The 13,548-nt window shown below is 38.0% G+C and overlaps 2 protein-coding genes across 3 annotated transcripts in view; one reads left to right on the top strand and one right to left on the bottom strand.

The window, feature by feature from the left end:
- The window catches only part of gcnt7 (glucosaminyl (N-acetyl) transferase family member 7), a 7,639-nt gene extending 1,582 nt beyond the window's left edge, over positions 1–6,057 (bottom strand). The window contains exons 1-3 of one of the 2 annotated variants that reach the window (XM_078248986.1): positions 5,646–6,057; positions 1,902–2,157; positions 1,008–1,749 (exon numbers count right to left, since the gene is read on the bottom strand). In XM_078248986.1, coding sequence (XP_078105112.1) covers positions 1,008–1,749; positions 1,902–2,108 — 949 coding nt within the window. In that variant the 5' untranslated portion in view covers positions 2,109–2,157; positions 5,646–6,057. Of the gene's footprint in view, positions 1–1,007; positions 1,750–1,901; positions 2,158–3,295; positions 3,465–5,645 lie in introns of those variants that run through there. The other variant, XM_078248988.1, reaches the window with a different exon arrangement.
- rtf2 (replication termination factor 2) overlaps positions 1–11,976 on the top strand; it is a 21,094-nt gene extending 9,118 nt beyond the window's left edge. Inside the window, exons 6-9 of the mRNA XM_078248989.1 lie at positions 8,740–8,850; positions 9,089–9,143; positions 10,262–10,333; positions 10,770–11,976. Coding sequence (XP_078105115.1) covers positions 8,740–8,850; positions 9,089–9,143; positions 10,262–10,333; positions 10,770–10,957 — 426 coding nt within the window. The 3' untranslated portion in view covers positions 10,958–11,976. The remainder of the gene's footprint in view (positions 1–8,739; positions 8,851–9,088; positions 9,144–10,261; positions 10,334–10,769) is intronic.
- The last annotated feature ends 1,572 nt before the right edge of the window (positions 11,977–13,548 follow it).

Here is a 13,548-nt window from a genome sequence, read left to right as displayed (position 1 = left end):
TTTTACAAAAGACAAACTGTACAGAGATTTGTTTCAGCTTGAAATGATCCCAAACTTTGGGCCCCTTTAATCGTTTACTCTGGCATGTCTCTTCTCTTTGCCCCTCACTATTTTCTCACTTCCTCCATTTTGCAATCTGTGCCGTCTTCGTCACGGCAACTGTACTCAGCCCGTAAGCTGTTGTGTGATAATTATAATCATCTTTGCGAAACACAGTGGACTCGATATAGTTATATGGATTAAATGAAGCAACGCTTTCTTTTAATCATGAGTATTACTATTAATGGTAAAATTATCATCTTCATTTTAAGCAATATACTGTATATGTTGAATGAGTTCATATGCAGTAGTTTTCCTTTGTGCTGTATGTGTGGGATAAAAATAAAGGAACTTCGTTACTGCAAGCAAACAATCGGGCCATCTTTTCAAGTTGGTAGTATTCAGTGAAAACATTTTCATATTACATTGGTTGCAAACAACATGTTTATCATTTTCCAACATCTTTAAGTATTAAATTTACATTTGGCAAAATACTTTTGTGCTAGTGCTACAAGTGTGATGGTTTCAGTCATGTTGTGGCTCACTCACTAAGGTCAATTAAGAATCCATACTCCACAGTTTTTGACAATGGCGATGCTGCTATCAGTAACTTTTCCCACCTTTGACTTCAACTGAAAATGTTGTCATACACGTACCAAAATTCCATTTTGCCCCTCAAAAAAGGAATTTAACGCAGATCTTCTTGCGATTCATTGCTTTAGATCACACAGCTCATTAACTTAACTTCACTTGAAATCCTGCCATAAAAGCACCGTCAATGAGCCAGTGTAAAACGTTTAAGGATTAAATATGCTGTTTGACCTTGTTGCATTGATTGTGTTTCTGTATCTCGTGTTTCCTTTTGTTCAAACATCATAATCATACTAGTTAATAAGTAATAGTTCCATTCTAGGATTTGTGATGCTGAACTTCCCACTACGTGTACCTATTTGAAAAAGGCAGTTTACCTTTGATGTGGTTGAGTGTCACCCAGTAGTGCTCATCTGGACTGAACGTGTCTTTGGACCACTCCAAGAGGTCCTGGGCTATTGGGCTTTTCAGAACAAATTCTACAAAATCTCTTGTGAGAGCATAGTAGGCTGTTCCAAAATAAATTTGCAGGTTTTGTGGAGGAGAACCTTTCCTAAGTCCCAACCCTTTCTGGGTTACATGTGAGCCCACCATCTCCCTGTGCTGAAGCTGTGTTCTGTGCCTCATAGACTCCGGCTGCTTGACCCCGGGCGTCATGTTTCTGTCCCTCCACGCTTTGCTCTGCATGTACCGCACCAGCTCCAGGTTGCTCTGGATAGGGAAATCCTGTCCACACAGATTCACCACCTTCCTCCAGCCTATCTTTGACTTTGCTAGATCCTTCATGCAGTTAACATCTGCTTGCAGGCGGGAAAACCCAGCGTACGTCACTGTCTCGCTGCGGCTGGAGAGGAAGGTATTTTTAAAGCAGCCGACTAGCTTCATTACCGCCGCCTGGTACTCCAGCGTAGCTTTATTATCCACATGAATGCAGTAGACATTTTGTGGCATGTAAATGGCCCGCAAGAGGCGCACAAATAGCTCCAGCTCCTTGTGAATAGTTACAATGAATGCTAAAGGGTAGTCCTCCTCCTCACGACTTAGAGGTCTTGTGATGAAGTGCAGGTCACTGGTCAAATTTGAACATTGCATGCCACTATTCAGAATATAGCTTTCCACCTATAGACATAAAAAATATATATATATTAACACTAGGCCTGTCATCAAAACATAGTTACCCTTGTAACATTTTTTTAACTAGAATCTTTACCCACATTTGCCGTTATACTTCTTCAGTTTAACTTAGATTTTAGGAATGCAGTAAAACATACCTGGCAGTCCCGGCGGTGCCACTCCACTCCTTCCTCCATGCCGGGCACCAGAGCTTTACATTTAGTGGAGAAGGGCCTGCAACTTGGAGGCTCTGGCAGCTTAGGCTCAGTTGGCATCCTGGTCCTCATGTAAATGACTGAACATATAATAATACTCATCCCCAGGCACAACAGGAAGCTGCATTTTGTCCCCTCAAGCTGGCTCATAATAACCCTCCTTCACCGTATCCAAACAGCACCGCCACAGATAAAACTCCTGCAATAAAGACATCCTGATTGGTATTTGCAGTAGGGTCTTGGACCCATGAGGGATATTAAATAGGGTTAAATATGTAGGTTAGCGCTAATTGATAAAGCCAGTATTTAGATCAAGAAATGTAGTTTAGTGCACCTAATTTAGTCTAATAATAACTTTTATTGACTGACGTATAACTGGCAACACATTTTCTTTGGTTCAACTTTCTTAAACAAAACATTTCAAAATATCATTCCTAAAGTGTGTATATAGGATTTTAACTGATTAGTCAGATTTTTAATAATCATGCAGAGTGTTACATTTACAGTACTTAAATACACCTTTTTAAATATTTTAATGCTTTAAAGTTTTTGATATGAATACTTTTATTCCTGCTAGCAACATTAATTAAAACTAGTACTGAAATGATTGATTAGTTGATTAATCAACTAGTTGATCAATAGAAAACTACTTTTGACAGTTATCACGTAAAAATAACAGATCATTTCTAATTATAGTTGGCTTTCTCTTGAAATTAGCTAATACATTTTGCAAACAAAAGAAAAATATCTTGAGATAAAAAGTGTGGGTAATTGAGAACGGCTATATTTGGTTATTTCATAGATTTAAACAATTTATATTAATTCTCATTCAGTGAAAAACAATTAACAAAAAAAATTTTGTTTAGGAGTGACATGTGCAAGGTACAACAGATAGCAGATACAGTAAGTCAACAAACAACATTCTTGTGACATGAAAATAGGTTTCAGACTGACTGACAATAACTGAGAGAAAGGCAGTACCCTGGTAATAAGTGTGATACCCTGCAGTCTGTTTGTCATATAAAACACAATATTCATAAGGAACCTCTGAACCTCTCCCAATACATTTTTTCAAGGGCCAGAATTTTTCTAAGCAGACACTCCATGGGCCAGACTTTCAAATAAAGAAAATAAAATGTATTTAAACCTAATACGCCTATCCTTGTTTGAGATACAGGGTTCGAATTACGTGGGAGCTGAGCTCCCATAGAGAGAGGATGAGCTCCCATGAAAGCAGTAAAATCATACACCTGTGGGGGTCTCTAAAAATCATCAGCACCATTATTTAAATCACAAATAAAGCACTTTTCCCAAACACACAGAGCTTTGAAGCAGACCTGTGCGTCGCTTAGTGTCCACGCTTGCTGTAAAAACAGAGACGAGCAGCGGCACAGACCACGGAGCTGCTGCAGCGCGCCTTCCATGGTCTGTGCAGCTTCAGGTTTATAAAGGATGCGCTCTGCTGTGGGCATGCTGCAGTAGATGGGTCCTGTTTGTGCTCAGAGTTTCTGCAGTAGTTTCGGTTTCCCACCCCCGATGTAGAGCAGCATACACCCACTTCCCTCTAACATTCTCTCATTCAGAGAACAGAAACCCAAACGGGGCTCTGTGTCTGTCAAAAAGTCTGAGATCTACCGTATCAGCAGAGCAATCACGTAATGCACAGCAGACTATGATGCATGTAGATTATTTTCAGAAATATTGTGACTTTATTCTTGTAATAGACTATATTTTGAATGTGCACAAAGTTTTGAACATGAGTAGAAATGTTGCTCAAACACATCTGAAATATTACAGTCCAGGGGTTTATTAATTCATTAAAATGAATTCATGTCTCATTGAGGTGAATAATTGTCATGTGCACATTTAAGGAGGTTACTTCCTCAACAAAAGACGCAAAAGAGGAGGGAGGAGTAAATGATGCTAGGCTACATGTGTGCTGACTCCGATATAATTAGAAAAGTCGATCTACAGGAGAGTAAATAGCAATACAGAATGCCTTTTGTAATATATTCCATTATGTTTTTATATTTGGATTGTAATCTATGTTTCCCTTTACATAAAGTTATTTCCAGCATACATTGATTCAGAAAAAGGTAAATGGGTGCATAAAAATTCACCTGAATGCAGGAAATGAAATGTTTAATGCTCAAAATTTGCTGCTCATAGACTACTTTTAAAAAAAAAAGAGACCCCCACAACGATGAAATCATAATTCGAACCCTGTTGAGATATTTTCACTTTCTTACTAAATTAATGCGATTATTTATTTACATAACTACAGAATCCTAAAAAACATCCATAATGATAACTAGGCTACTTAACTAGAAAATGATCTCAGAGTAGGAGGCAGTTTACTGAGGAGTGATGGTTAAAATCTGTGATTACGGAAACGTTATTGTAGTATGCGGTGTCCTGATTGGTGGAAAACGCTTGCAGGAAGAAAGGCCTGTTGTCAGGTAAAAATGTCACTGTCAAAGAGCCTGAAGCCAAAAGTTGACGTGGAAAACCGCAGCTTTAAAGAAGAATGGACTGATACATTTGTTTTGCCGACTTTTAGTAACGCTAAACCTGTATGCCTCATTTGCAATGAAACGATCGCTGTTGCAAAAGAATACAAATGGAATCATCATCGAGAATGAAGAACAGGAACATGACGATGACGTCATTCACGTGCATATGAAGTAGCCACATGGATTTTTGATGTCTTAAAATACATTAAATGTGCTTGAAGCTGCATGGCATTTTGTCTGGTTTACCTGGGTGTTATCCAGTGTGAGGTAGATCTGCAGTAACACATCGGAGTGTGAATAGAGATGCAAATCTCCCTGTGGAATGTTACTTGCTGTGAATGCTCGAAATGCTTAATACAAGAACGCATTTTTTCCTCTTTACATTTTCTGAATTGATTATTATTCTGCAGGCCGGACTGAAAGCTTTGGCAAGCCGGATGTGGCCCGCAGGCCGCCAGTTGACAGTCGCTGACATAAAGAGCCTACCGCTTTGGAAGGAGAAATAATTACTATTATTATAAATTATTATATGTCACAACGGCCCATGCTTGACAATTTGTAATTCAATTTTACTCGGTTGCGGTCAGTTAACGAGGGTCGACTATCATTCAGAAAAGAAAATCAAAATTTGTATCCCAGCCTAAGCGCTTTCTTTCATGTTATTTCTGTGTTCTTTTATCAACATGTAACAGCATCCTCTCTTAAATTATATCACTGGTACAGATGATTAAGTAAAAAACATTCCCCAGTCTAAAATATGTGATTTTATTCTCCACAACCATCTGGTGACCCAGGAAATTATCTCACGACCCCTTGGATCCACTGCACTAGCGGAAAACCCTGACTGAACCTGAATGCTCTGCTGTTCTTGGGAACAGCACCATAGATACAGATATCCATAGAGGGGCTGCCATGGAAATATGTATGCTTCAAATCTTCTGTTGAATAGCTTTTTGCTTGATTGCACTCAGTGTTTGTACTTGGAGGTATTTTTTTGCTCAGTCAAAATCCTGTTGTTTTACAGTAGATAATGACCATTTCACATTTCTAACATTCATTTCGCGATTCTATCTTTATCTTATCTTTGCTGTCTATATCAAACATCTTAAGCTTATATCAATGCAACACGTCGAAACACACACACACGTAAGGACAGTATGCCAAAGACATTTACCTTTTGAGGCAGTTCAGTCTGTAGTCCTCGGTGAAGAAGTAAAACATTAGACATCAGCTGCTGTTCAGATCATTATCAAAACAGCTACTCCGAGCTTGTTACTGCAATCCGTCTAGAGTTCGGCGGGGAACACAAGTCCTTTTCATTGCCGCCATCGTCAGCAACCGCAGGAACAACAGCATCAGAAGTAATAGTGGTAGTAGTAGGTTTTGTCACAGGTTTCAGAGGATTGTGTTGTAGGAGGAGACTGCTCTCAGAGCTTGAGAACCTGTCAGAGTGAGACAGAATGCTTTGCATATGTGGTTCCTTTTTCTCTTTTTTGCTCTCTCCTCACATTCTCATGAGACAGCGTCCTTTCCTGCCTGGTTACCAGTAGTAACACTCACCTACACAACTGGCACACCGGAGCACTTTCACACCTCACACATCCACCTCCCTGAGGTTTTTACACTCTCCTCCCCCATACAGTTTCCTATTCACTGGTGTGTTGCATCTTTTCGTCTCCTTGCTTTCCATTTTTTTTTCTCCTCAAACCCCTTTACTTCAGGTTTCTTTCTTCGTTTTTCTCTCAAATGGGTTTAATTCCAGTACATTTGCCAAGATAGAGGTACGCATATTAAATTATCCACAGTGTCTCTCCACTGAGCGCTGTCTCTCTGTCTTTTTCACGTTCTTTTTTCCTGTCAAGTAGCTGGTTTAGTGCTGATGCAAGTTGCTGGTTGACTTGTCACTGACATAAGGATACGGTTCTCAGCTCACTGATTGCCCGTGTCATTTGTGGTAATGGCAACAGCAGAGGGACTGACTTCAGAGCAGCACCCACAGAGTTTGTTTGCTGCTTGGTCAGCTCCTGAGATTATCCCTCTTGTATTGAACAGAGCACATGGCCGGAGTTCACACCCACTGAGCCTGCATTATGGCAACACAATAGATCCCCTGCTGGTTACTCAGGGGTTTAATATTTGTGTGTGTGTATATGGGTGTGTTTTCCCTTTATGTGGCAGTCTTGCTACATGTTAGTATTTTTGTGTAATACACAAATTTATGAACTAAAGAGTTTTGCAATCCACTCTTGGGTTAACCTGTCCAGGAGAAATGCAACAATGTTTAATGATTGGTTTTTCAGAGCGTGTGTTTCCCAGTAGTGCCTTGACCCTCAACTATCATCCATTTTTGTTAACAATTTACTATACAGTGATAAAATTACCATCTCAGTGCTGAATTAACATGCATAGGGGAAACTCATGTGAAAAGTGATGAATTAACCACCACAATTCAGGCTAGGTCTGCAACAAACTATATATTACATACATTATAAACAGACTATAAATTAATTAATTAATTAATTAATTTATAATTAATAAGACGCATAATTAATTAATAATTATATATATTAATAATGATGATGATGTTTATTTATAGGCGCATTTCAAAGCACTCAATGATACTGTACAGGCCCAGTAAAAAAAAAGCAATGTATCAAGACATAAAATCAAACAAAACCGTAGTATACAATAATAAGTATATAAATAATAATACAATAACTAGATATAAGATCTTCAACAGTACCAAACTCAATGTGGTCTAGCCATTAGAGACAGCATCAGACCAAATATGCCAGTTTTAAAGTAAAAATTTAGTCTGTAGTTGCCAAGTTGTACCATTATCTGTTTCTTTTTAAAGCTATAGTGAGTAGTTTCTGTTGGCGCGTCCACATCATCGCGCATGCGCCCCGACCCCTCCTCCACGCAGTTGCTAGTAGCCAAGGAGAACACAGGGGATTAAAAAAAACATGATGGACTCTTCAGAAGAGATAATTATCTTCACTCGATTTTCTGCGTGGGAAAGTCACCGAACGACACAATCTTGTGAACATAGCCATACTGAGAAATACAGAGAGAGTTGTGTGGAGCTGATGGTATTAATTAACATTTTCAGAATGGAAGACATTGTGAACCTCACTGGTGGATGTTTGGCCAGTAAAAAATAGTGCATCCCTATATGCCATTAATCGCTGTGCGTCTGACTGACTGACTCCAGCCTTTTCCATTTGCTGTGCTGTGTTTTGAGTTTCCTTTTCCTTTCAGAGTAAACCAAATGTGGCCTGCATGCAAAACACATGAAACAATTTTCACAATTGTGCTCATAAAGTCGTTCAGCACAATGTTGCGTATGTAAATAGTTTGACTTATATTACTATTCTTTGCCATTTCAGTTTACGTATTCCTGTCGCAAACAATTTTTAAGATTTTTATCAGGCTGGATAAACAAAACATTGCTTTGCATGTCAAAGTAGGCCGACATCTTGTCTGTTGTGCACCTGAACCTTGTTGATTGAAGCTTGGTTTGTGGCTTTTTCACTCATGTTATGAGCTTATGGGTTTTTAAAGAGGCTTACACATTTGAATGTTGTGTAGATGTATCCAGATTATGCCTTTTAGGAATTGGGTTGAGGAATACGTCTTTAAACTAGAAACCCAAATATATTTTTCTGAAATGAATGTCAAGGTAGGGGACAGGGAAAATCTCGTCAACACATTACATATCTTTCTAGTAGCTTATTTTTTTATTTTTACCACAGGACTACTCAAACAACATTATTAGACAGTATTAGGCAATAAGCTTAGTTTTGCATTGCCCCATCCCAAACATAGCAATAGCCAGGATTGGAACATGATTTCACCCACTAGACAACAAAGTATTAAGATATTAATGTGGTCTGGTGTGGTTAACTATTTATTTATTTTATATATTATTTTATATATTAGTTAATTATTCAACACTAAAATGTATAAACAACTCTGTGAAGGGCAATACTGTTAAAATCAACATCATATGATATTATCCAATATCAGTGTATATCATTATATAACAAATACATGCATAAACATATGTAAAAGGGTCAAATTGCTGCTTTGTTCCATTGTTGCATTACTTCAGACAACTCATAACACATAAAACAAACTTTCATTCTAATTTTCCATCACGATTTAAGTATATATGAGTATGAACTGCCTTAACATTGGTTGGAAGGTTTTTTCTTCTACTGTGTCAGTCAGTATCTCTTACCTGGGATGTCATGTTTGTGTTTTAGTGTGGGGACGCCTTTAAAAATGAGGATGTCGTTGTGCTCAATGGCACTAAGGAGGAGGTTGAGAAGCTGAGGGAGAAGATGGAAGAGAGGCGGACCAAAGCCAAAACTAAGGTGAGTTTTAATTTAAACAAATTACAGCTAATCTACGATAATGACGTGATGGAGTGGGTTGTCAGGGTTAAATAAACTGTAAAATATGTAATTGGCTTCTTGAGAGTGAAAGACAAAATGTGTTATTTTCGTAAACTGAAACATCCAGTTATAAATACTTCAAGTCTTGGAAAACATTTTCAAGTAAAACATAAATTTTTAAAGTTTTGTAATCAATACGTTTCCCTTCCTTTTTTAGAAATCAAAGAAGAGCAAAGCAGCTGAAGCTGTGTCCACACCATCAGAATCAAAAGGTTTGTGTAAAGCCTGGTTGAGGCATCATACATCATTGTTAAGATGCATTTGTTAAGCATTTACATAAACAAAACCAAGCAGCTAATAAAACCTTTACTTCTTCATTTGGATAATGTTTTGAATGTGCTGTAGAGGAGTTTGCTGGGTTATTCAAACATTTAACTCTCATGCGATCTTAGTATTAGAATAACAGCAGAATGTGACCCCATCATCTACTGTAAAACTGAAACTTCTGAAAACTTTTAACTACTTGAGTCTGTAGATATTGCAGCTATCTTTAGACTTTGCTGTGAGACGTGGATGATGTATATTACTTCCCATAAGCAAGAAGATGAGTCTAATTGTCACACTCATTAAATATATGGGATTTGTTTTTTTTTTAAATGTTTCATCTGCTCTTTTCCCCTGAAGGTTCTTGTTTCATTTCATAAAAGTGTATCTATATTTTTATGATGTTAGTAGAGGTGCTCATTGTTTCAGGCGCTATAAAGCACTGGTGTCGCCATGATTTTAGAAAACTTCTCTACACAACTGATTTCTTTAATGAACAACAATCAATCATTTTGGAAAATAGTTCAATTTGGTTTTTGCTCTCAACACAGCACTGAGACAGCTCTTTTCAAGGTCTCCAATGACTTACTGCTTTCCATCTACACAGGCCTGTACTCCATTTTAGTTGTCCTTGACCTCTGCTCAGCCTTTGACACAGTGGACCACGGTGTCTTAATCAACCTACTGAAACACTTTGTTGGTATCAGTGATGTAACTCTAAACTGGTTCATCTTCTATCTTTCAAACGGGTCCTTCTCTGTCATGCTTGGAGAGGCCTCCTCCACTTATGTTACTCTCTTGTGGGGTCCCCCAGGGATCTGTTATGGGTCCCCCTCCTATTTACCATATACATGCTACTCCAGGGGCAAATCAAGCGTATGAATCAGTGATTTAAACTCAAATGAGAAACCTTTTACGCAACCTTTTGTAATTCAGTTTTTGTTCATGATATATTATTTATATAAAGTTATGTACATTTTCTGAAACTATAACTCTGTTATAATTGAACAAAAGATTGAATGATGTTCTCGGTCTTAATCAAACTGACTCTTGTTTCTTCCCACAGAAGCCACACAAGCTCCACAAGTGGATGTAACTGAGATCTCACTACAAAATGGTGGTGAAAGCAGCCAGTCAGGTAGCACACTTTTTCTTTTATAAATACAGACAAACAAAACTTAGCCTCTCTAAATTCGGAAAATGACAGTGCTAAGCAAATGTCTGCCAGAATCACTGTGAGGAATACAGCATAGCAGTCATTCTGAATGCGAAATGTTTAAGATTAAGAGGTTTTCTGTCTAAATTGTTGCCAGATAATTAAAAAAGGATAACCAGCTCATATAATCAGTTGGCAATTAGGTAATGTCTTCAATGAGAACCTTAAACACAAATGAACATTTAAAAAAGCTTTGGCTAGATGTCATATAAATGCTATAATATATAATCTGTTTATTGTAGAACAAAATTAATATAGAATTATAGAACAATATTAGAAGTAATAAAGTTTTTTTTTTTATTCTTCGCCTTATTTTTCTTTATCCTGCTGTTTTGTCATTTGCCATTTTACCACCTAGCTGTGGCCGGATCCTCCAGCTCCTCTAAAGGCACCAGGTCTTCAACTTCCTCCGCCACCAAAAGGTCCGTCCAGGAAATGACAGAGAAGTCGGAGGTCTTCAAATCCCTGTTCACCAGCCACAGCTCTGCCAAGCGCACTAAAGATCAGACATCCAACTGGGTCACCCACACCCCGTATCACTTCTAGTAACTGTCACTCAGAGCAAATATCACATTTTTAGATTGCTCCAGAAATTGTGACCCATTAAAGACCCATTACTGATAAAACCTAGTTCTACATACCCAGCTCCAACACACATATAGACCCACACAGACGCACACACATTGCCTACATGACCTTTTAATTATGTCACCAATGAGTGGACTCCCAATACTTCTCTTCAGTCCCCTGTAGCTCAGTGTTTACATGTTGTGAACATTTTGTTAATGGCTCCCCAAGCTGTTCAGACTTTGTTTTGTAACCTTCCTCCCACATGTATTCCCTAGCATTTCTGTGTTCTCAGTCACAGGTGCTCTGAGAATTGATGCTTGAGTGACTTTATTATCTCTGTCACTCTGCTGTCTCCTAGTGGACACAGTGTAGCTTTTCAAAGTGCATGGTTGGAAAAGTAGTGTCAGACCAAATATAGGGTTGATTTCACTCACACAAAAAACTGAAAAAGATCTACATCTTTAAAGAAGGTCTTACTGTGGTCAGTAATTATTTTTAATTACTGACCACAGTATGAGCTTGGCCCACATTTCTTTATTGTATAATGTATTTAACGTGTTTAGCAGAGGACATTCAAGTGATTTGTAATAATTTCATGGTTATTTTTTTTGTCTTGAAAAGTGGGTTTAAAAATGATGGTTAACAACAGAAAGACAGTTTAAAGCATCTTGCTTATTTATTGAAGCTTCTGATACTCATAAATCAACAAAAGCACACAAAGCATAAGACAAACATAAGTAGCTGTAGTGTAACAGGACAGGAGGAAACATACTTTTAGCTCCGTGATCTTCCTCATTTCTGAGCATCACAAGCTTCAATATTTTCCAAAGTGCTTCCAACTGTCTGCGTAGCCTAATGTCGTAAAATTGAATTATTATATTTTCTACATACTGGGCGATTAAAAATACGTCCTTCATATTTGCAATTCAAGTCATTTCTTTTTCTTTTTTCGCATATAACCAGCAAAAGCCCAAATAAATTTCTATTCAATCCTGTTGCGTTTTACGTTGAATTTTTTTCAAGTCCTCCAGACAACCATGTTTCATACTGTGACCATGACCACGTTTGTTCATACCTTTTTTATACAACCCATTGGAGCATTTCATAAATTAGCACCCATAACGGTGGCAGAAAATCTGACCCACGGAAGCGTTTTCCGTCCTCTTACCTAGACGTAACGTTAGCGGTTTTAAACACATCGTTAACGTTGTGAAATGGTCACAGTTTGGTTAGGTTTAGGCAACAAAACTACTTAAGTTCAGGGGTTAGGTTAGGTTAAAATGTTAAAATCAGTACATTTGTTACATTACAATACTTCCATACATTACATAATAACGCAAGTGACACAAACACCGGTCCCGTGCGGGAAAGTCCTGTATTTGTTAATACCACGTTACATGACTTCCTGCTTTGCTCCCGTCATAATTACAACAGCCAGTAGAGGGCGGCACCTAACAATAAACGTAAATATGAGTTGCAATAGCTGCTTGTACAAACGACCTATGGGGTCTTGTATTGGTGTAGCCTGTAGTACAAGTAAAATGCACAACAAGTTGCCTTTATTGTGTGTTTAGCCTGTAATATAAAGCTTGGTTACACAACTCTAAATGCAAGGGAAAGCAATAATTACTTGTGATGACAGCATCAGCAACAACTCCGTTCAAGGGAAAATTAACACTAAGAACAGTCTATAAAAAGCTTTTATTAAGTACAGCAGTTAACATTTGTTTATATGTAAGAGGTGTAAAAACGAAATCAGTTTTTCCCTGAAGGTTCTTGTTTCATTTCATAAAAGTGTATATATTTTTATGATGTTAGTAGAGGTGCTCTTTGTCAGGGTGTTGATTAGGGCACCCAGCTGGCACCTTCTAGCTCCATAAATATTACTGAAACAGACTTTGTCCTGTTGCTTGGTTGCTACCACACATACAGTTGTGTTCAAAATAATAGCAGTCCAACATCACTAACCTCATAAATCAATCTTTTTGGTAGAAGTGATATTTCTACATGGCAAATAATTTAATAGTAAGTGTTGTAGAGTCATAGAAAACCAACAGACCCAACAGTCATGACAAGCATGCTGCTCATTCTGTGTAATTGAATCTGTAATTGAAAGGGGCATGTTCAAAATAATAGCAGTGTTGTGTTCAATTAGTGAGGTGATTGATTCTGTGAAGAAACTGGTATCAATTATGGCCCATATTTAAGGAAGGAAGGAAGCAAATGTTGCGCATGCTGGTTATAGTGCATTTCACACTGAAATACTCATCAACATGGGTCATTCCAGAAATTGCTCTGAGGAATCGCAGACTTTGATTAAAATGTTGATTGGAGAGGGGAAAACATATAAAGAAGTGCAGAAAATTATAGGCTGATGAGCCAAAATGATTTCAAATGCCTTGAAATGACATCCAAAGCCTGAACGACTTGGGGAAAAAAGGGTCAACTACCATTCGAATGGATCGAAGAATAGCCAAAATGGCAAAGGTTCAACCAATGACCAGCTCCAGGAAAATCAAAGAAGACTTAAAGTTACCTGTGAGTACTGTTACGATCAGAAGAAGGCT

The sequence above is a fragment of the Sander vitreus genome, chromosome 4 (genome assembly GCF_031162955.1).
Source record: "Sander vitreus isolate 19-12246 chromosome 4, sanVit1, whole genome shotgun sequence".
NCBI classification, from domain to species: Eukaryota; Metazoa; Chordata; class Actinopteri; order Perciformes; family Percidae; genus Sander; species Sander vitreus.
Note: the sequence above shows the minus strand (reverse complement) of the source record. Positions and strands in the feature narration are given on the sequence as shown.